The sequence below is a fragment of the Lepidochelys kempii genome, chromosome 27, assembly GCF_965140265.1.
Source record: "Lepidochelys kempii isolate rLepKem1 chromosome 27, rLepKem1.hap2, whole genome shotgun sequence".
In the NCBI taxonomy this organism is placed as follows: domain Eukaryota; kingdom Metazoa; phylum Chordata; order Testudines; family Cheloniidae; genus Lepidochelys; species Lepidochelys kempii.
In genome coordinates, this window is record NC_133282.1 from 6,881,329 (window position 1) to 6,902,909 (window position 21,581).

At 57.2% G+C, this 21,581-nt stretch overlaps 1 protein-coding gene across 2 annotated transcripts in view; it reads left to right on the forward strand.

Moving 5' to 3' along the window:
- SMARCD2 (SWI/SNF related BAF chromatin remodeling complex subunit D2) overlaps window positions 1-21,224 on the forward strand; it is a 37,822-nt gene extending 16,598 nt beyond the window's left edge. The window contains exons 2-13 of one of the 2 annotated variants that reach the window (XM_073326016.1): window positions 3,188-3,372; window positions 5,574-5,616; window positions 6,675-6,797; window positions 7,270-7,389; window positions 8,139-8,234; window positions 11,988-12,089; window positions 13,444-13,605; window positions 14,088-14,185; window positions 14,678-14,813; window positions 18,620-18,742; window positions 19,083-19,184; window positions 20,036-21,224. In XM_073326016.1, coding sequence (XP_073182117.1) covers window positions 3,188-3,372; window positions 5,574-5,616; window positions 6,675-6,797; window positions 7,270-7,389; window positions 8,139-8,234; window positions 11,988-12,089; window positions 13,444-13,605; window positions 14,088-14,185; window positions 14,678-14,813; window positions 18,620-18,742; window positions 19,083-19,184; window positions 20,036-20,089 — 1,344 coding nt within the window. In that variant the 3' untranslated portion in view covers window positions 20,090-21,224. The remainder of the gene's footprint in view (window positions 1-3,187; window positions 3,373-5,573; window positions 5,617-6,674; window positions 6,798-7,269; window positions 7,390-8,138; window positions 8,235-11,987; window positions 12,090-13,443; window positions 13,606-14,087; window positions 14,186-14,677; window positions 14,814-18,619; window positions 18,743-19,082; window positions 19,185-20,035) is intronic. The other variant, XM_073326017.1, reaches the window with a different exon arrangement.
- The last annotated feature ends 357 nt before the right edge of the window (window positions 21,225-21,581 follow it).

Consider the following 21,581-nt stretch of genomic DNA (forward strand, 5'->3'; position numbering starts at 1 on the left):
CAAAATGAATTAATTTTTGTACAAGTTCTACACAAGCATTGCCCCTTAGAATTCATTCTGTTCTGTGTTTTCAGTGACAAGTGAAATTGTTGAAATTAAATGTTAAAATCTAGACGACTGGAATTCTCCATGCTTCACAATGGAGGTAACTGAAAGATTGCCCAAGGTGACTTCAGGAAGATCTATGAATAGAGCCCAGGTCTCTAGGAAGATAGAACTAAGGCTTGCCATGGTGCCTTTCAGAATGAATATGCCACATTTATGTGCTTGTCTATCCTGTCTGTAACCCTGTGCCATACTCTATTCTAGAGCTATTAATATAAGGTAGGAATTCTGATACTCTTCTGTGGACCAGCCCCAAGAGGGCAACATGACAGTTTGCTGGTAGATTATACAACTATTTGTGCAACAGTAATGGCATATTGGGCAACAGCCTACTTCTGCTACTAGTTGCTCCTTTAGCTCAAGTGGAGGAGGTCTGTACTGTGGGTCTGAAGGTCCTGGGTTCCAGCATGCTGACAGCCCCTGCAGGGGGAAAAATGCGATTGTGATTGATTGCATGGGCAGCCTTAATCTTGGCACTTGCTAACTTTGGGTGCCTGACTCTGCAACCTTAACATGTTTAAATGTGGACTTTTAAAATGTTTTTAATAGGACCTCCTGTGAAGTTGGCACTTGTTGAGAAACTGGGGGCCTCAGAGCATATCTAGCAGCTGTCAGAACCTTTCACTTGTAGCTCACCAGTTTGCATCCAGTCCAGCTGAGCAGGGAGTAAAAATTGTGCCTGTTTAATGGCTCTTTGGCTTCTATAGGAGATGAGTTTGGTGGGACCAGTTCCAGTTCCCCCAGTCCAAACCCAGGCTTTATGCTAACTGGTGAACTCAGCTGAGTGGTCGACAGCTGTGTGAGCCATGGGGACTGAACTGCTCCTGTTACTCCTAAAAGCAGTGTCTCACCCCCTCTGGCTGTGTGTGCAGGAGGCTGGTTCTGGAGAAGGCTTTATTAACTAGGGCTCTCAAATGCTCGCTACGTCACCCGACTTCAGGCTGAAGTTATGGCTCTATGCAAACAAGCTCTTTAAGTTCACCTAAAATGTCACGTAGAGCTGTGCAGAACCTGGCTGTGATGTGCATTACAGAGATCCGTAGGCGGCTACTCCTCTTCTCTCCAGCCCAGCCAAACAGGCCCCTCTGTTGTTTCATTGGTGGCCTTATGCACCAGGCCTGGCAGCTGCTTCTGTCAAGCCCCTGGGGAGCACTGCTGCTAGTCTGTTACATGGCTCTTCCATGGAGTCAGTTCCCCTAGCTCTTCTCCCTTGGAGGGAGCGCTCGCCACACAACAACTCAGTCAGTCTTTCATCAGTGGGCTTGTTCCATGCTCTCCAACGCAATCCGTCACATGCAGGGCCCGAACAAAGGCAGCTGGGGAACAGTGGGTGCTGTCTCGGCATGTTCTGGAGCTGCCGGAAGCAATGAAATGTTGTCTTGCTGGCTTGGTGACTTTCCCAACCACACAACGGCCTTGGCAATAGGGAGCCCATTCTCGATATCTTGGAAAGCAGACCAAGCAAACTAAGGAGCCCTGAGGTGGTTGGCCAGCCAGCGACCACGCCGGCAGTTTGTCAAGCACCTCAGGGTGTGCCTAATGTTGGTAACCTGGGACCAATTACAGCCTTGTGTTCAGTGCAGCAGTGCTGCGGCAGAGACTGCGGATCCCAGCATGTAATGCTCCGGTTTGCTCTGGGTGCCCTGGAGACTGGATTGTCCCTGTGGGGGGAGGGCAGCTATCTGGGCCTGACTCTGGGTGGAGGTGGATCCTGGAGAGGAGGGTTGAGGCTTGAAGTTGTGGGTTTACAGCCTCCAAGAAATGCTCTGCTGGATCCCCGGGGGGATCGTGAGATGAGGCCAGGGGTCACAGGATCAAGCTTGTACCTCCTGAGGTGTTGTCCAGGCTCATTTAAAGTCTCTCAAACCCCTCTGGCCCCCATGCAGCCTTTGTCACCTAATCAGATACTGTCTGTCACAAGGTACATGTAAGCGAGATACATGGGCCATTAGGGAACCCCATCATGATGGTTCTGGGGCCAGAACTGGGGCTGTCAGGAGAGAGGACCCGCCCTGAGCCATGCACACCACCTCTGGGCACATGACACTAATAAACAGAGCTGTGTGAAGGCCTTTGTGTGCCCTGAGTCAAGGTTGTACAGCTGCTTTGATCCTAGACACTGCAGCACTGGGCAGGCACCAGGCCAGTCCGGAGCCCGAACCTCCCACCAGTAGCTGCCGAGTACGATATGGGTCTCTGGGTGCACATCCCCTTGGTGCCCTTGCTCCCGTGTTGTAGGGAATTGGTGTGGTGGCATATGGGTCCCAAAGGCATTAGCAGGGAGGGCCTGCCCCAGAGCAGGGAGCTCTCGTTCTGTGCTGAGCCCCAGTGTCCCCCTCCTCCTCCCAGAGAGAAGTGAAAGCGGCCAGGCCTGTGGTGGAACCTGCCTAGACTCACAAAGGGGGTTTCCCATGTACTGACAAGTCCGTTGGCATGGGGGGTGCTCTCTGCGGCTTGCACTTCTGCATTTTCTGTGACTCTTTCCTGCTTGTAGAGTAGCAAAAACTGCAGCTCAACCCATGATGGCACTTTGTGCCCCTCCCCCCAGCTCAGCCAGCATGGCCCCTCCCTCCACACTGCAGCTCAGCAGGTGATGCCGCTGTGCTCCCCCATCTCGGCAAGTGACATCTCTCTGGGCCCCCATGCTTCAACTTGGTGATGGCTCTCTCTGCGCCGGAGCGCGAGCCGCGCCCCTCCTTCCCCCCACCCGCATCTTGGTGAGTGACTGTACTCCCAGCCCTGCCTCCCGCCACAGCGCAGTCTAGCCGTGTGTGTCGATTAGCAAACAGTTATCTCCGTGTAAAACTCAAATGTAGATGAGCCCTCACCTTGTGCAGCTGCCCCTGCACCGTGGCTTTTTGGCTGTGCCCCCTGCTCCGCACCGTTACCCCCCCCCCCCGTGAGTGCGCTGGGTGGGGTGTTAGAGGTTCTTTGGTGCCTGCTCCCGATGCCTTCGTGTTCAGAGCGCATCTGCCTTGCTCTGAGTTCCCTTCTGTGCCTCAAGCCGCTGGGCGCACAGACTCCTGGGCCGTGTGGGTCAAAGGCTTGCCCAAGGTAACTGTGTCTCATTCTCTCCTGCTAGCGTCCCGGGATGCCACCGGGGAGCCGGATGCCCATGGCAGGATTGCAGGTGGGATCCCCTTCAGGACCCCCCTATGGAGCAGTCTCTCCGATGCGACCAGGAATGCCACAGTCCATTATGGACCCCTTCAGAAAGCGCCTGCTTGCTCCGCAGTCGCAGCCACCCCTGGCAAACCAAAGGCGAGGGTAAGGGCGTCTGCGCTGCTGCTGGTCTGCCTGACCTCGGGACGGGGCGAGCCCAAGTCCCCATCGCTGTCCTGGTTAGTGCGCTGGCTCTGGGCTGTGCTGCTGCATCCCAACTCCGTTCTGCCCAGGGCTCCGGGCTGGGAGCACGTCACTGTTCTACCTCTGCCTCCATTTCCCCAACTGGAACATGGGGGGAATGCTAGCGCCCTTGCAGGGGAGCTGTGGAGATCCAGTGTCTGTCACTTGCTCATCACCCCCTGCACAGGCTCTGATGGGGCTCTGAGAACTGTCATGTGGTCTCCCCCCCCCCCCCTCCAAAAAAAAAAAAGCCACAACAAAAGCAGTGTTGGTGTGAGTGGGGCTCTTGCTGTGTCACTGTGCTGGCAGGCTCACAGGCACAATGGGAGCTATGGACCTCTCCTGAGAGGGCTGTATGCTGTGCTTCATGCCTCGAATGTCTCCCCCACGCCCCTGCCAGGCTGTTGGCCGAACAGAGGGAAGCCCTCTGGGGATTGCTGTGGGGCTGGAGGCTGATAGGAGCGTCACTGCAGCCGAAGTCATGGCCTTGTGGCAGCCAGCTTTCCGGCACGCAGCGTTCACTTGGCCTCTTCCTCCTTTCGAGGTGAGCAGCCGTGCCAGCACATCCTGAGTTGTTTACAGTGCTGTTCGTCGCTTCGCTCTGTTTCTGTTTTCATGCGGGTTTGTTGATTATTTCTCAGGGGCCCCAGGGCAGGTTCTCCTGGGTCTAATGGAGGCTGCGCCCTGGGACCCGGTTATTTAAAACCTGAATGAAGGTGCATTACCCCAGCTTTGCAGATCGCTGGGTCAAACTGAGCCCGTATTTTTGCATTCCCTTTAGCAGAGCCTAGCTGTAACTGTATGAGGCCAGAGCTCCCATGCTCTGGGAATCAATGCAGCTTTCCATGCTGTCACAGACTGGCTGCAGGCATCTGGGGAAGAGAACTGCTCAGGGAACTCAGTGGGTCTGTGCGTCTGAGGGACGTTCCTGAGCAGAGGTGGAATTTAGATAAATGGGGAAATGCAGCTGGCTGAATGAGGGGCATGAAAGCAGCCGATTACTGGCAGTGTTCCTGTTTCTGGAGTCCTCCGTTTGCCTCCTGTGATCTCCACAGCACGAGCCACGCCTGGGCTGGGGGGAGGAAAAGGGGAGTGAAGGACCCCTTCTCATGCGTGAGCTTGGCCTCTGAGGGGTGCGCAGCTTTGCCCTAGCCAGTCTGGCATTGCGCTCTGACCCCCATGGCTTACACTGCACTGGCTCTGCTCCCGTATGAGCTGCAGAGCTAATGGGCCAGGGCTCCCCAAGAGCCTGATGTCATGCAGGAGGCAACTTTTGTCCAGAAACTCCTGGGTGTGGCCCTCTCCCTTGCTCTGCCTCCTTCCCAGAGGGGCAGGTACATTTGTAGGAGCTACAGCTCCAAACACTGGACCTCCTGGCTTCCTGTGCTGAACTCCCCTCTCAGCGACCAGCTGACAGTTAGCAGGGAGGGCATCGGCATTGGGTCCAAGCTGCCTTGGGGAAGCACGATGCGAACTCTGAAACCTAATGAGGACAGTTCAAGTGTCCACAATAACTGCTTTGCAGATTGCTTTAGCAGAAACGTCCAGTTCTTGGAGGATGTTGGGAGGTGCTGGGATACTCCCCGCTCTCCACATCCTTCCCCTTGCTGTTAGCCAGAGTGCTGCTGCGGTGCTTAGAGGTAGCCAGACCCAAGCTTGGGGTAATTTAGGTGACAACCCTCATCCATAATGAGCTGTCTTGAGTCCACCCCTTGACTGATCAATCTGTGAAGTCTTGTGCGCTCCTGAGCCAGGTGAGACGGCGTGGCCTAGAAACTCCAGATCTGTTTGGTTGATTCTCATGCCCGCAACAAGGAGCAGAGTCTCCAGGGGATTTAGGGATGGCTAGGTGGCTGACTCTCCATGATTTGAGAGTCGCTGTGACCCTCTGAGTTCTAGGCTGGAATTACCAGATCTGCAGGCCACTGTAACCAATAACAAGCTGTGGTGCAAATGAGGCGGTGCTGAGGGGTAGGGTGGTCAGCATGTGCTGGGGAGGAGAGGGAAGCCCCGTGTGTGCAAAGCCCCAGTGCATGGGTCTCTGGTCTGATGTGGGTATTAGAAGTTGCTCGGGAGATCAGCCTGCGCTCACCTAATGCTGCCGTTCTGTGTGCTGCTTGCAGGCTGAAAAGAAGGAAGATGGCGGACAAGGTCCTACCACAGAGGGTAAGTGCTACCTCCCTGCTGAGCGAGGGTGCTGGGCCCCCGCCCTGCAGTGGGGTGTCCTCATGCCAGTGGAATGGGCATTGTAGGAGGAAGATGGTTTCTCTTTGTCACCTTCCTGCCCTCGGAGGGTACCCAGGGTCTTGAGGCACCCTCAGTGGGATGGAGATGGGGGGAGGTGAAGTGTCCTCTGTAGGCAGCAGAGGAAGATGATGCCCGTGGGAGAGGGACTACCCAGGGGGCGGCAGGGGGAGAGCAACAGTGCCTTGGTTTCGAGAATGCTGGTGGAGCTCCTGGGCAGTTGTTCCCATTCTGAGCCTCTGGTCTTGTTGACAAAGGCCATTCCCCTGGGGCGTTCGGTCTGCCCTGCCCTCAGCGGTGTGAGATGACCTGTTGGGCTGGAACCCTAGGCTGGCTGCAGAGTGGAGAGGCAGGCTCCAAGCTGTGCGGCAGCACCCATGGGGGCAGGAACGTGCCGCCAGCCCTGCTGGAGTGCTTGGCAGGTACGTTGCAGGCCCACGCTGGCTGTGCCTGCAGCAACAGTACTCCAACGAAACTAGGCCCTCGGAGATGGACTGTGGGGAAGGTTTGTCTTTATGCCCGCCTGCCGCCTGGGGCGAGCCACACAGCTGTAGAGTGGTAAAGAGCTGGAGCCTGAACAGCTGGGATAGCTAGCTCCAGATGTCCCAGGCAGGGGAGGTGGGTTGACCAGGCATTGTGGGTGGGGATGTGAGCTGGGGTGTTCAGATCATGGTAGTCAGGCCCATTCAGCTGGGGTGGGGATTTCAGGGTATCCCGGGTTGTCTGGGGTTCTGGACAGCTTTTCCAAATGGTATAAGGCCGAGCTGGGCTCCTGCCTTGTCGGGCTCGGTGGTGCTAGTGACTCCTGGGCTCACAGGCTGGCACCATGACTTGGGAGCTGCTGCTGGAGGGGGCGGGGGAGCGAGCTGCGATGTGCATGGCCTGGTGAGGGCGGAGACAGGCAGGCTGTCCCTGCAGGGAGGGGGCAGGCATGTGGTGTGGGCCCACGGCGGTTCTGTGATGGGCTCTCTCTTTGGTAGATCCGGGAGCTGGTCCCAGAGTCTCAGGCCTACATGGACCTTCTCGCCTTTGAGCGCAAGCTGGATCAGACCATTGCCCGGAAGAGAATGGAAATCCAGGAGGCCATCAAGAAACCCCTCACGGTGCGTGGCAGCCCCTGGGAAGTCAGATCCTGCTGGGGCAGCTCCTACTTGTGATCCAGCCCTTGGAACAAAGGAGCAGGCAGCTGCCTCGCTGGAAGGGCAAAAATAGGGGATGGAGCTGCCCCATCTGAGTGGGGCCCACCTCACTCCCGGGCCTTCCCGAGATACTCATGGAGCAGGTGGCTCTCCAGGCAGCTGGGACCAAGAGGAGCATGTGGCCTAGCAGCAATTTCATAGCCCTTTGTGTGGCTCTGAGGCAGCATGGCAGATTGCAGCCAGGGTCTGGCCTTGTCGTTTCCTGTGTGCATGCTTCTCTCCTGCCCCCTCCCCGATCACTGTGGGAGATGGTGCTCCCACTCCAGCCGCGGCTTCCTCTCCCGGCAGCGGGTCTCTGTAGGGAGAGGCTCTGGTGTGGGTGCTGCTGAGTGCTCACTGAATCCTGAGTGTTCCTCTGTTTCTCTCCGCACCACAGCAAAAGCGGAAGCTGCGAATTTACATCTCCAACACCTTCACCCCAGGCAAGGAGGAGGGGGACGGCAGCGAGCGCGTGGCCTCGTGGGAGCTGCGAGTGGAAGGCAAGCTCCTGGAGGATGTAAGGAGACAGCACTAGTGTAAACTGACTGCCAGCCTTGCAACCTCCACGCTGCCTGGTGCTGCACAGTGAAGCTGAGAATTGTTCCCCGCCGAGTGCCTGCTGGGGGAGCTGCACGCAGCTGTTCAGCCCCCCTCTATCCCACCCCATGTTCGGAGCCAGCCCAGACCTTCCCTTTGATAGCCACGGGACAGGGAGCAATGCTGGCCCTGCCCGGGTTCCATACTTGGCCTGTCTGACCTGACTTCCTACAGTGCGTCTGCCCCAAATGTGGGAGGCTGTGTGAATGTCCACACTGCACCTGGTCTGTGCAGAGCCCCACAGCACTGATGGCACCCCCTTGCCCCCCCCTTGCCAACAGGTTCCCAGGCTCTCTCCCAGAGTGGCCTTTCACTTCTAGCTGTGTAGGGCCTCTTCATAATGCCCCTTCCATAGCCCTACCCTGCAAACTCCCAGCCCCCCTTCCCTGTGCCCCATGCATCACTGGAGCCTCATCAGGGCCTGGCACAGCTTTGTGCTCCCTGAGCCCCACAGCACCAATGGCAGCTCTGATGTACCCACAACCGTCTGGGAGCAGCCAGCTGAGGAGCTGCCTGTGTAGCCACACCTCTAATTCCCCTCACCCCATCTGTCTGGGTGCTGGGGCTCTGTAATGGCCTGCTGCACTTGTGCCCCCTTGGCACTGCAGCTGCAGGGCCCTGGGGCTGGGGAGGGTCAGGCAGAGCACCGCACTGGTTCCTGTCTTTCAGCCGAGCAAGCAGAAGAGGAAGTTCTCCTCCTTTTTCAAGAGCCTCGTCATCGAACTGGACAAGGAGCTGTATGGACCAGACAACCATTTGGTGGAGGTGCGGTGCGCCTAGCAGCTGCTGCACGGCTCGGGGTGGAGCAGCCGTCTCCTAGCAGCGCCCTGCGGCGGGTCTCTAGCCTGCGAGCTCCGGGGCTCCTTGGAGGCCTGGGGCTGGCTCTGGTGCACGCTCAGTGGTGGGGGTGGAAGGATGCTTTTGGCCAAGACCCAAATGGACCAAGTGAGACCATTAGCCAGCTAGTTACCCCCTGAGCACTTGGTACCCCCAGGGCTAGTGCCTGGAGCAGAGATCCGCCCCGTGGGGGAGCCGGGAGAATGGCAGTAATGCTGGGGCTGGCGTCTAAGCGGCTGCACTGGGCCCTCCCTGCAGGGAGTGGCTGGGGCTTGCTCTGGCCTCCAGCTTGGGGCTTTGTTTTGTTTGTGGCGTTGTTGGCCCGTGGCCCAGATTGAAGTGGCAACGGCCTGGCCTGGCCTGCCTCTCCTCCCCCGCCCCCACCTGGAAGGCTCCCAGCAGCAACTGCCTGCAGTTTTGTTGCCCCGCCCCAGCAGTCCTGGCTGTTAACCTCTTGGGTCCCAGGGGAGAGGAGAACTGGGAGTGGAGCATGGGGCGGTTTTGAGAAGTGGTGTTGGTGAGAGGAGCAGACTAGAGATGGAGTCTCGGGGGCCCTTGTGGTGGGCCGAGTGCAGTTGTCACCGGAGGTGAGGTTCAGGTAGGGCAGGGGAGGGTGGACAGTGGGCAGTCAGACCAAGGGGTGGGGGAATTTGGCAGCCTGAGGTGCAGAGAGCAGGAGGTGGGAGAGGAGCCCAAGGACAGGGGAGGTGCTGGGTGAAGGAGGCAGCCCCAGTCTGAGCTGCAGACCCAGCAGAACCAGTCGGAGGATCCTGGTGCCATTGTAGCCTGAGGCCGGAGTTGGGCTGTGCCCCAGCACGGTGGAAATGGCCCTTGGGGTCTGGGCAGGGCAGTGCTGGGAATGCCGTGACGGCGACTGCTGCCCGCACCAATGCTTGTGCTTGTCGTGTCTAGACTTCAAAAAGAACGGGGGCGGGAAGGGGGGCTCTTGCAATACTGCTCCATAGACAGCAGAGAGGGTGTGTCTCCAGCAGCCACTCAGTGGCTTTGCTGGCACTAGCTTGTGTGTGTCACCTCTCCACACCCCACATGTAGAATGACTCTTGCAGCCTCTAGGGCCCGAGAGATCCTGCCTCAGGGGCCCATACGCTGTAAAATCCCGTCAATAATGGGGCACTACCCTGCCCAATACCTGCTCCTGACAAATACCTGCCCTGAAATCCACTAAGTGGAGCTCTGAGGCAAGATGGGAGTCAAGGGGTCAGAGTGATCCCACAGCATCTCGGCTCTTGGGATGGAGCAGGGATGGAGAGCTGGTTCTCCAGGGGTCCTCTGGCGAGCTTCCTAGGGCTCTGTGGGGTGGTGTAAGGAGCTGTACAGCAGCTTCAGAGAACGTCCCAGTGCTCTCCATCCCCCCATGTGAGGGGAGGATTCCCACGCTGCAGTGGGGCATGTGCTAGACCTTTCCAGCCGTGGTGGGGCATGAGAATCCCAACCTCCACATAGTTGCTGGTGTGGGGCTAATGTTGCCTGTCCCAGCCCTCAGATGAATATCATCATAAATCTGCTTTTTACCTGGTCAGCCCTTGGGTGCTGGGGGAAGAAGGAAACCTCTAGTAATGTGATGTGCGACTAGCCTGTGAAACTTATTGCCAGACATGTCGCTGGGCCAAGAGCTTAGCGGGTGGCAGAGAAGGAGTGGATCCTGAGCTGGATAGTGAACACTCAAAACCATCCTGGTCCCAGGCATCAGCCAACCTCTAATGGGGTCAGACCCCCCCCTTAACCTCTATGGCGCCCCCCCCCCACACACACACAGACACAAGCACATCGTCTCAGAACTGCCTCCTGCAGGGCTTCTTGCACCGGCCTCCAGCATGTAGTGTGAGATCCCAGGCTAGATGGACCTCAGCTCTGACCCAGACTGGCAGTTTCTGTGTTCACTTATAGTTCAGGGGTGGGGAACCTCCAGCCCTCTGCTTCATTTCATCCAGCCCGCGGCAAGTCCCTGCGCCGCAGGCTGGAAGTCCCGAGCCTTGGTGCGCCCCCGCTGGGCTGGAGCCATGAGTGCTGTCTTTCCTTGCTGCGGGGGGAAGGTTGCCAGGCTGTTAAAACACAGTGACTGGAAGTGACTGGGATGTCCCTGCGGCCCCTAGGCACAGGGTTGCTCCGGGAAGCTCCGTGAGCTCCCATTGGCCAAGAACCGCCAGTGGGGACTGTGGGCACTGCACAGAGCCCCCTGGCACCTCTGCCTAGGGGCTGAACATGGTGGTTGCTTCTGGGAGCAGCTTGAAGCCAGGGCAGGCAGAGAGCCTGCCTTAGCCCTGCTACGCCACCAACTGGGGGAGCCACCTGAGGGAAGCGCTGGAGCCCACACCCTGAACCCCAGGTCGGAACCCCCTCCTGCACCCTGACTGCCTCCCAGACCACACCTCCCGACCCCCACCTGCGCCCCAGCCCGGAGCACTCTCCTGCACCCCAAACCCCTCATCCCCAGCCCCACCCCAGAGCCTGCACCCCCTGCCCCAGCTCAGAGCCCCCTTCCACGCCCTGAACCTCTCATTTCTGGCCCCACCCAGGAGCCTAGGGGAATTCTAAGCCTCTGCACCCCCCCGTGGGGCTGTGTATGGCCCACAGCTGTTTTTTTTTCCTGTGGGTCAGTGGCCCCGATAGAGAAAAGGTTCCCCACCCTGGTTATCGTTGATCTGAACAGTTTCTGAAGCTGCTGTAACAGGTCTGTGATCGCCAAGATCTGCCTGTTGGACAATTTTGAAGGGTGGACTGGGTCCTGGGAATAATCGGTCGGGGGGGTATCGTGCTCCATGGCACAGTGGGACCAAATTCTGCAGTGACACTAGTGTATTCAACCACTGCAATACTCCTCAGCACCCCCCACCCAACCTCTCCTGCTGTGATTCCTGGTTGATCTGGGAACGTTAAATCATGGGGGATTATCTTCACCAGAGTGGTGGTTGACCGGGTTCTCCACTGTACGCTCCAGGTGGCTCAGCTCACTCTCTGAGAGAAGTGGGGCAGGGCCCAGTCTCAGCGCTATTGTTCCAGGTTGGCTGCAGACTCCAGTTACACTTGGTTCGTGTTTCTGAGCTTGTCTGTAACACCCTGGCTTTTGTTAGGAAGGTTCAGGGCTGGTCCTGGAATTCACAGCGCTGTGCTCAGAGGTGCTTCTAGAACTCAGCTCTGACTCTCCAGCCCACCAAGGGGCTGGGTTGTGATAGCTGCACAGCTCCAGGGCTCTTGACTTGTGTTTCCAGGTGCAGCGCTGCTAACGAGCTGTTTGTGTGAACCCCTAACTGTGATATCTTGGGTTTCTTTATTCCCCTGGCCCACTGGAGCCAGGAGCTCTTCAGAAACCATACGCAACCCGCCTCCTCCCCCAGGGGTAGAGGGCAGCAGGGAAGTGGGACACATTGAGCTCCACAAGCGTGCAGGGTGAGTTTTCAACCAAGGACAGGCTCAAACTCAACTGCCCTGGGAGGTTTAAAATCCACTCGGAGCAGTTGGGAGTTGGGTTTTCACAGACCCTTGCACAGCAATCTGGTCAGGGTGCCAGCCCGAGGGTGCGGAGAAGGCTCTGGCCCCAAGCTACCTGGCGCTGGGTCAGGCTCCAAATGGCTGATGTTGATGAACTAGCGAATAACGTGTGCAGAGCGCCCCCTTGTGGTCTTGGCAGTAAATCTTTAATCATGTTGGTCTTTTCCCTAGTGGCACAGGATGCCCACGACCCAAGAGACGGACGGCTTCCAGGTCAAGCGCCCTGGTGATGTCAATGTGAAATGCACCCTGCTGCTCATGCTGGATCACCAGGTGAGGTCCTTTGGGGTCAGCAGTGCAGCCTGGCGTCCCCCCCACTGCCCAACCTGCCTGCCCTGGGGAAAGTCCCTCCCCTCTAGCAACAGGTAATGGCATGGCTATGCCGGGAGCACAGGGAGGGGCTGACTGGCAGGGGCTGCCTTTGGGGCAGATCTGAGCAGCCCATCAAATGACTTTAAGGAGCCGGGGAGGGCCAGCAAAGGTATGTAAAAATACCTGCCATGTGGTGCATGCTGGGGCATCCCAAAGGCAAAACATTTGCTTGTCTTGAGCAGGCATAAAGCTCCCCACCCAGGGAGGGCAGGTTTGGCAGCTTCTGCTGAGTGGGGGGATTAATTCTGGAGGCAGGCGGCATGTCCCAGCACTGACTGCCAGCATGTCGCCATCCCGCCATACCTACCTCCTGTCCATATGCACCACCCCCTGGGGGTCCTGGGGCTGCCCTTTCAGCTGTCGATGGCTGCACCCCGCCAGAGCCTGCTCTTTCTGCAGGCTGTAGAAAGCCCCGGGGGTTGGTTCTCTCTCTCTCTCTCTCTCTGCCCTGGTGAGTCTCTGAGGCTACCTGCTGACTGTCCATGGATGGGGAGGGCGTGTGCTGGGTCCCACAGCAGGAGAGACTGGTGTGGCCCAGCCCCAGGCTTTACTGAACAGTGAAGGAGCCAGGCCTGTCCCCATGAGGGTCCTTTCCCCAGACGGGGCTGGCTCCCATGGGACCGACTTCTCTCCTCTCCAGTGACCTGTTCCGCCCCCCTGGCGGATAATCAGCAAGTGCACTGGAGAGTTTGGGCCTCTGCCAGGGTGTTAGCTGGCTGCTATGCAAGAGGGATGGGGGGGGTCACTCTCGCAGTGGCCTATGGAGCCCTTGGCCAGTGGTACCCAGGTCACCAGGGTCAGGCCAGGTGGATCCATGAGAGGCTCTTGCAGGGAGAAGATCAGTTTAGATCAGAGCACCCTGGTGGCCCAGGAAGACTACAGGTCCCATCCTGATCCTATCAGCCCAGCCACAGTGCATGCTGGGATAGCACTGCTGGAGATGCACCAGCTCTGGGAGAAGTGCAGACAGCTCCCAGCTGGGCTGCTCCCATAGCCTGAATTTTGAATGGCAATAGCAAGCCAACCCCCTCACCCCTCTAACCACAAACCCTTCTGGACCTGGTGTGCCCACCAAGGGAGGAGGGGTGGTTGCAGATAGCTCCATTCTCGGCAGGCTTGGTGCAGCTCTGTGTCGGCAGGTGGTGCTGAGAGGGAACACCCGGGTACCTCAATGGAGCCAAGATGCCTGGTCCCTCCCTGGGGTGGAGCACTGTCTCCGTATTTGTTTCTAGCCGGGCGCTGTGTCTCCTTGCAGCCTCCGCAGTACAAACTGGATCCTCGCCTGGCTCGCCTGCTGGGTGTCCACACCCAGACCCGGGCCAGCATCATGCAGGCCCTGTGGCTCTACATCAAACACAACAAGCTGCAGGACAGCCACGAGAAGGAGTACATCAACTGCAACCGATACTTCCGCCAGGTGGGCCTGGGCCTCCCCACTCCCTCCCTGTGTGCCCAGGGCTGCAGCCAGCTCAGCCTGGCCCTGCCGTCCCGCGGCAGAGACCAGCCCCTTGTTCCCGCCCTTTGCCAGCTGGGGTTCTCCAGCCTCGGGTTAACCGTTCCCTGCTGGCCAGCATTGCTGTTTGGTCCCTGCCATGCAGAAATGGGCTCAGCAGCCTGCGGCCGGGCCCAAGGTGGGTGAGGGGAAGGTGTCTCTGGGCCGTGCCCAGGGCTGCCAGGGGTCTCTGGGGGAGGAGTGCTGAGGATCTGGCTGCCCCCATGCCAGTTGCTCTGCAACGTGCCCCACTTCCCATGAGTGTCACTGAAGTGTTTACCTGCCTTACACCATCAGATGGTGATCTGGTCCTGCCCATATTGCAAGCTGGGTCCCATCCTCTCGCGGGCTGAAGGAGCCTCCTCACTGGGGCTGCTAATGCTCTGACTTGCCCCCCCCCCCCCCAGATCTTCAGCTGCATTCGCATGCGATTCTCCGAGATCCCCATGAAGCTGGCAGGCCTGCTGCAGCATCCGGATCCCATCATCATCAACCACATGATCAGGTAGGGCAGGGCATGGCCCCTGCTGTCCGCTCTGGAGCTGGGACTTACCTGGGCCGGGCTGGGGTTTGGTTTGCTTCTGGGATTCTTTTCTTCAGTGTGCTCAGACTGGATGAGCCGTGTACGTGGGGATGGGCAGGACTGGCTGGCTCTGGAGTGGGGAACAGGGATGGATGGCCCGTGTATGTGGGGTGGGGGGTGGGCAGGACTGGCTGGCTCTGGAGCGGGAGACGGAAAGGCTGGAGGAGGCCAGGGGATGGGGCCAGAGCACCGGCTCCAGTCTGGCCCCAGGGTGTGGTGAGCTCCGTGCAGTTCATTCTGTTTCCTGCCAGGCTGAAGTTTGCCCTGCCACTGCTTCCGCTGGTTTTGTGGGGGGTGGAGGCTGATCTCCCTTGCGGGCTGGGGCTGCACGTGACCATGTCTCCAGCTGGGGGGCTGGCTGCTGTTTGCAAAGTGCCAGGTGTAGGCCCTAACTGCCAGCCTCCCCTCCCACAGCGTGGATCCCAACGACCAGAAGAAGACTGCCTGCTATGACATAGATGTCGAGGTGGATGACCCCCTGAAAGCTCAGATGAGCAACTTCCTGGCCTCCACCACCAACCAGCAGGAAATCGCCTCCCTGGATACCAAGGTTTGGGGCGTGTCTGTGCCACCCTGGGGCTCAGCCCTTGCCCCCATCCATAGAGAGCAGCAGTCCTGCTGTGGCGATTGGCAGAGCCTGAGGCTGCGAATGGCTGGGGTCCTGGCTTGCTTGCAGGGTCTCCAGTCAGCGCCCTTGCTAAATTCTCTCTGCAGAAGGCTCCATGTCCCAGAGCACAATGCAGCATTCAGCCTACGCGATCCAGGCTGGTCGGGGGTGACTGCCCTGGCAGCTCACAGGCCTACTGGCAGCTTGCACCCAGCCCAGGCAGGGAGATGCTAATGGGGTGCCCAATGGATGGGGGTTGGGGGACCGGGCAGCCAGAGGGAGCCGTTAAGAAATTCCCTTTCTTGTCTGCTCTCCCCATGTTTCCAGTTCGACAGGCCTGAGCTTTCTATTGTCAGTGGGGGCTGGGGCAGCTGGGTCATGTCTGCACCATGGGGTGAGCAGCAGCAAAAGAGTCCCCGGGGCGGACATGGAGCTACCCACCTGGAGGGCAGAAGGGCTGCGAAAGGGAGAGCTAGTATCAGGCTCTCAGCAGACTCAGGCAGATCACAGAATCATAAAAAGAAAAGGAGTACTTGTGGCACCTTACAGACTAACAAATTTAATTGCGCATAAGCTTTCATGAGCTACAGTTCACTTCATCGGATGCATTCAGTGGAAAATACAGTGGGGAGATTTTATATATACAGAGAACATGAAATAATGGGTGTTGCCATACACACTGTAATGAGAGTGATCAGGTAAGGTGAGCTATTACCAGCAGAGGAGAGAGAAAAAAACCTTTTGTAGTGATAATCAAGGTGAGCCATTTCCAGCAGTTGACAAGAATGTGTGAGGAATAGTTGGGGGGGGGGGGGAATAAACATGGGGAAATAGTTTTACTTTGTGTAATGACACATCCACCCCCAGTCTTTATTCAAGCCTAATTTAATGGTGTCCAGTTTGCAAATTAATTCCAATTCAGCAGTCTCTCGTTGGAGTCTGTTTTTGAAGTTTTTTTGTTGAAGAATTGCAACTTTTAGGTCTGTAATCGAGTGACCAAAGAGATTGAAGTGTTCTCTGACTGGTTTTTGAATGCTATAATTCTTGACATCTGATTTGTGTCCATTTATTCTTTTACGTAGAGACTGTCCAGTTTGACCGATGTACAGGGCAGAAGGGCATTGCTGGCACATGATGGCATATATCCCATTGGTAGAAGTGCAGGTGAACGAGCCTCTGACAGTGTGGCTGATGTGATTAGGCCCTATGATGGTGCCCCCTGAATAGATATGTGGACACAGTTGGCAACAGGCTTTGTTGCAAGGATAGGTTCCTGGGTTAGTGTTTGTGGTGTGTGGTTGCTGGTGAATATTTGCTTCAGGTTGGGGGGCTGTCTGTAAGCAAGGACTGGCCTGTCTCCCAAGATCTGTGAGAGTGATGGGTCGTCCTTCAGAATAGGTTGTAGATCCTTGATGATGTATTGGAAAGGTTTTAGTTGGGGGCTGAAGGTGATGGCTAGTGGCATTCCGTTATTTTCTTTTTTGGGCCTGTCCTGTAGTCGGTGACTTCTGGGTACTCTTCTGGCTTTGTCAATCTGTTTCTTCACTTCAGCAGGTGGGTATTGTAGTTGTAAGAATGCTTGACAGAGATCTTTTAGGTGTCTGTCTCTGTCTGAGGCGTTAGAGCAAATGCGGTTGTATCGTAGAGCTTGGCTGTAGACGATGGATCGTGTGGTGTGGTCTGGATGAAAGCTGGAGGCATGCAGGTAGGAATAGCGGTCAGTAGGTTTCCGGTATAGGGTAGTGTTTATGTGACCATCACTTATTAGCACTGTAGTGTTGAGGAAGTGGATCTCATGTGTAGACTGGTCCAGGCTGAGGTTGATGGTGGGATGGAAATTGTTGAAATCATGGTGGAATTCCTCAAGGGCTTCTTTTCCATGGGTCTAGATGATGATGATGTCATCAATGTAGCGCAAGTAGAGTAGGGGCATTGGGGGATGAGAGCTGAGGAAGCATTGTTCTAAGTCAGCCATAAAAATGTTGGCATACTGTGGGGCCATGCGGGTACCCATAGCAGTGCCGCTGATTTGAAGGTCTCCATTGTCCCCAAATGTGAAATAGTTATGGATGAGGACAAAGTCACAAAGTTCAGCCACCAGATTTGCCGTGACATTATCGGGGATAGTGTTCTTGACGGCTTGTAGTCCATCTTTGTATGGAATGTTGGTGTAGAGGGCTTCTACATCCATAGTGGCCAGGATGGTGTTTTTAGGAAGATCACCGGTGGATTGTAGTTTCCTCAGGAAGTCAGTGGTGTCTCGAAAATAGCTGGGAGTGCTGGTAGCGTAGGGCCTGAGGAGGGAGTCTACATAGCCAGACAATCCTGCTGTCAGGGTGCCAATGCCTGAGATGTTGGGGCGTCGAGGATTTCCAGGTTTGTGGATCTTGGGTAGCAGATAGAATACCCCTGCTCGGGGCTCTAGGGGTGTGTCTGTGTGGATCTGTTCTTGTGCAGAACTCTGGTTGCAGAACATTTGTTCTTGAGTTTCTTGAGCAGATGGTGTAGTTTCTTTTGGTAATCCTCAGTGGAGTCAGAGGGTAATGGCCTGTAGAATGTGATGTCAGAGAGTTGTCTAGCAGCTTCTTGTTCATATTCCGACCTATTCATGATGACGACAGTACCTCCTTTGTCAGCCTTTTTGATTATGATGTCAGAGCTGTTTCTGAGGCTGTGGATGGCATTGTGTTCTGCACGGCTGAGGTTATGGGGCACATTTTCACAATTTCAGCCCATGCACGTTTCAGCCAAAGCACTACTCCAACCCCCTGCTCAAAGCAGGACCAATCCCCAATTTGGCCCCCTCAAGGATTGAACTCAGAACCCTGGGTTTACCAGGCCAACGCTCAAACCACTGAGCTATCCCTCCCCCACAAAGATGTTGCACCAGTCACCCTGGTCCACGTTTTCAAGCTTCCCCCTCCCCCATACGGGTTAGACCCCTGTTTGAGTAACAGCTGAGATCCCGATTCTGGGCGAGGGCTGGGCTTCTGAGTGCACAGCACCTGAGCCTTGGGCAGGAATCTGCTGCTTCTGGCTTGGAGCTAGGCAGAGTCCTGTGCCTCTCAGTGTGCCAAGCCATTGGGCTGCAGCTGCCCACCCAGGGGAGGAGGAAATGGGCCCCTGGTCGGATTCACTGCGCCATCTGAGCTGTGTGCCAGGCCAGCAGCCTCCCATCAGGTGAGCTAGCATACCACAGGAGATTCAGTACCGGTGCAGGCACCGCTCCCCCTCTGCTCTCACTGCAGGCTGCAGAGTGCTCCCCTCACCCTCCTCCCGCTGTTGGCATGCTGCGCTCTGCAGGCTGGCCTAGCCAGCCCTGCCCTGGGAGTCCAGAGCCGCCTGCCCGGGGCCAGGCCATGCAAGACAGGATTAAGGAAGGAAGGGATCGGGGCTGGGAACCTGGAATCCATTGTGCTAGCTGCCAGTGGAGATGCTAACCCCTGGGGGACGGAGCTCCTTTTGTGTCTGGCACTGGGCTGGGGGACAAGTTAACCCCTCTGGACTGCAGCTCCAGGGACTTGGGCCTGGCTTTACGCTGCGCTGCTATCCCATGTGTTTCTGAGCTTTGGCATGAGGAGGAAGTGGACTCCACTCATTTCTTGCTGAGCCTTCCCTTGGGCCCCCACCCAGCCTCTCCCCATGCTGTGGAGGGTCCTGGCTTGGAGCCCTTTACAGACGATTGCAAGCAAAATGGCAAAGCCAGTCCTGCCTCGGCTGGCTCCCTCTCACCCGATTTCTCTTGCTAGATCCACGAGACCATTGAGTCCATTAACCAGCTGAAGACACAGCGAGATTTCATGCTGAGCTTCAGTAACAACCCGCAGGACTTCATTCAGGAATGGATCAAATCCCAGAGGAGGGACCTCAAGGTAAAGCTGGGGCCCCACTGGAGAGACGAGCTGCTGCTGAGCAGGGGCTGGGGCATGGCATTACCCTGCAGGGTAATGCAGTAACAGCCCCCTGCAGCATAACCACACCGGCATGGGGCCCACGCTGCAGTGCAGTATCCAGCCCAGAAGCCATGGGGCATCTCCCCTCTGGAGCAGGCTCTGCCATGGTGCTTGCCCTGCCCCGCGGGACGTGTGATCATGCTGGCAGGGGCGGGGTGTCCAGGAAGCCTGCTGTGGGTCCTGGGATGGCAGCAGCTGCCCGTGAGCCCAGCAGTCTGTGTCCCCCTGACCATTCCCTCCTCCCCATGTGGTGCCGCAGATCATAACGGATGTGATTGGGAACCCCGAAGAGGAGAGACGAGCTGACTTCTACCATCAGCCCTGGGCGCAGGAGGCTGCGGGGAGGCACATCTTTGCCAAGGTGTGGATTCTTGCCATGCAGACCAGGCTGCCTGGGCTTGGCCCCTTAGCTGTTACCAGCATCCCTGCCACCCTCTCCTCCCTGCCCTAGCCAATGCTAGAGGGGTGGGCAGAGCCCCATGTTCCATGGCCCAATCACGCTGTGCCTTTTCCTGTGAGCACGTGGTTCGAACTAGAACCTGCCCTCCCCTGAAGCTGAGCCAGGTCTGGGATGTCCAGCTGGGAACTGGGCTGTTTCTGAAGGATCAGTGCTCACCCCCTTCCTGCACCTCAGCCCCTCCCCTTTCCTGACCAGATTTGGTCCTTCCCACCCCCACTCTAGAGCTCTGTCCCTGCCCTTCTGCAGGCCTTCCCAGTCAGCAGTGAACCTGACAAGACCCTGCTCAATTTCACTCGGCGGGCATGAAACTGACCCAGCCCTGTGGGTTTCACTCACAGCTGCCCAGGGAGGCCACAAGTACTGGAGTCCTCCCCTGGAGGAAGGACTCAAGGGTAACGAGCTATGGGAGGCCTAGAATAGGTAAGATCTGCCCCACAGCATGCTGTGGGAATGGACTGCAGCCAGGGACAGAGCAGCAAGCATGGGGGGGCATCAGGCCTGCTGTCTAAAATCCTGAGCGGAATCAGGAAATGTACCTCCCCTGTCGTGGCTCAGTCGCCCATCGGCTTGGTGCTGTGAGGCTCTTGAGTGGCGGCTGAGCTCCAGTGAGACACTCCGAAGTGGAGAACGCCTCCGAGGGGCAAGAGAGCTTGTGCCCATCCAACGCTCCCCCAGCCAGCCCTGCCTTTCTCCTGGGCGAGCTTCGGCAGGTCCCAGAGCCCGCTTGACCTCCTGCCTCTTGTGCCTTTCAGGTTCAGCAGCGCAGACAGGAACTGGAACAAGTGCTTGGGATTCGCCTCACCTAACGGGCTGGGCACAGCTCAGGAGCTTTGTTCTCTCCTCTGAGAGAGTGCCTGAGCCTTACGGTACATCTTACTGGAATCAAATACAGCACTTGCACAAAGCCTGTGTGCCCAGGGGCTCCCAACCCTGTGGCTTCTCTGGGTCAGGGAGCTCTAGCCAAAGGCATGGGTCACATGGTAACCTGTGCAGCCTCTGCCCTGTCCCTGCCACTCTCATTCCGGCCCCTTTATTGCATTACTGGCCTAGCTTGCTGCCTTCGCCTCTCCCCAGTGTTCATTGCAGGCTCGGAGCTCCACCCTCCCCTTCCTGCCTGGGCCTGAGCCTTGGCGGAGTCGCTGACCAGAGGGTATGAGCTCTCCCTGAGCTGGAGCCAAGGGGCCACCGAGGCCCTTCTTCATGCTGAGCGATGTGGCCAGAGCATCGCAACAGCTGCATGGGCTCCTGAGCTTCAGCACTGGGAGGACAAGGGCTTTGCCTGCTTCCTGCTGAGCTGTGCCAGCCTCCCCCCTACATGGGGAAGGGCAGGCAGCTGCTGGCACTTTTAAAACCAAAGCTTCATCCATTCCAAAGGCCGGCCGAGCTGGCGGCGTTTTGCACTATCTGTTTTTGTGAGCAGGGTTTATAAAAGGAAGCCTTTTGTACAGTGGGTTTGTATTTGATTAATATAAGGTTTCCCGCTAGTCCTGCACTTGCCTAAACCTATGCAATGGATTCACTCTGCTCCTGGGCAGCTGAGCTTAGTCAGAGTCTCTGACAATCAACTGAATGTTCCATCCTCCCTTTTCTTTCACATACAGTGGGGTGGGGGGCTTCTCTCTCAAGGGAGCCAGGGCAGGAAGAGCATGCTGCGCCTACTGGCTGCAGACACCCTGACACAAGGTAGTGCCCACAGGACTAGACCCAGCATCTGTGACACCAGGAGCTGGGCATTCCCATGTGCCTTAGCCCAGCCATCCCTGGCCCAAGGGAACAGGGGCTGTTTCCTGGGGGGCAGAGCAGCCTTGCAGTTATGGCGCATGGTAGAATTAGGCAGGAGAGGGGGGGTGTTTACAGACATGCAGGCTGTGGCTGCCTGCTCTTGCTGTTGTAACCGTTTTGTCTGGGTTAGATATTTTCTAATAAAAACATTTAGGAACAGCTTGTGCCAGTGTCTCCTTCCTCACCACCTGCTGAGCAGCTGGGAGCCTAGTGCCCCTGCTGTGCCAAGCCTTCCCTAGGGTAACCAGAGGGGGGAGGAGACCCTGGCTGCAGACAGGAGCTCAAAGGCCTAGGGAGTAACACTGTCAATACTTCCCTCCTTCCCCAAGGGCCCATCCCTGCTCTGTAAGCAGGCCAAAGTCCAGTCCTGCCCCTCAGGGATGGGAGGAGCCCATCTCACTGCAGAGCAGTTACTGAGCACCAGCCTGGGCTTTAGCTGTTCAAGGCAGGGCAAGAGCAGACTGCACCAAGCCAGGGCCAGTCACTGTGTCCCCTTTGCCACACGGAAACCCACTA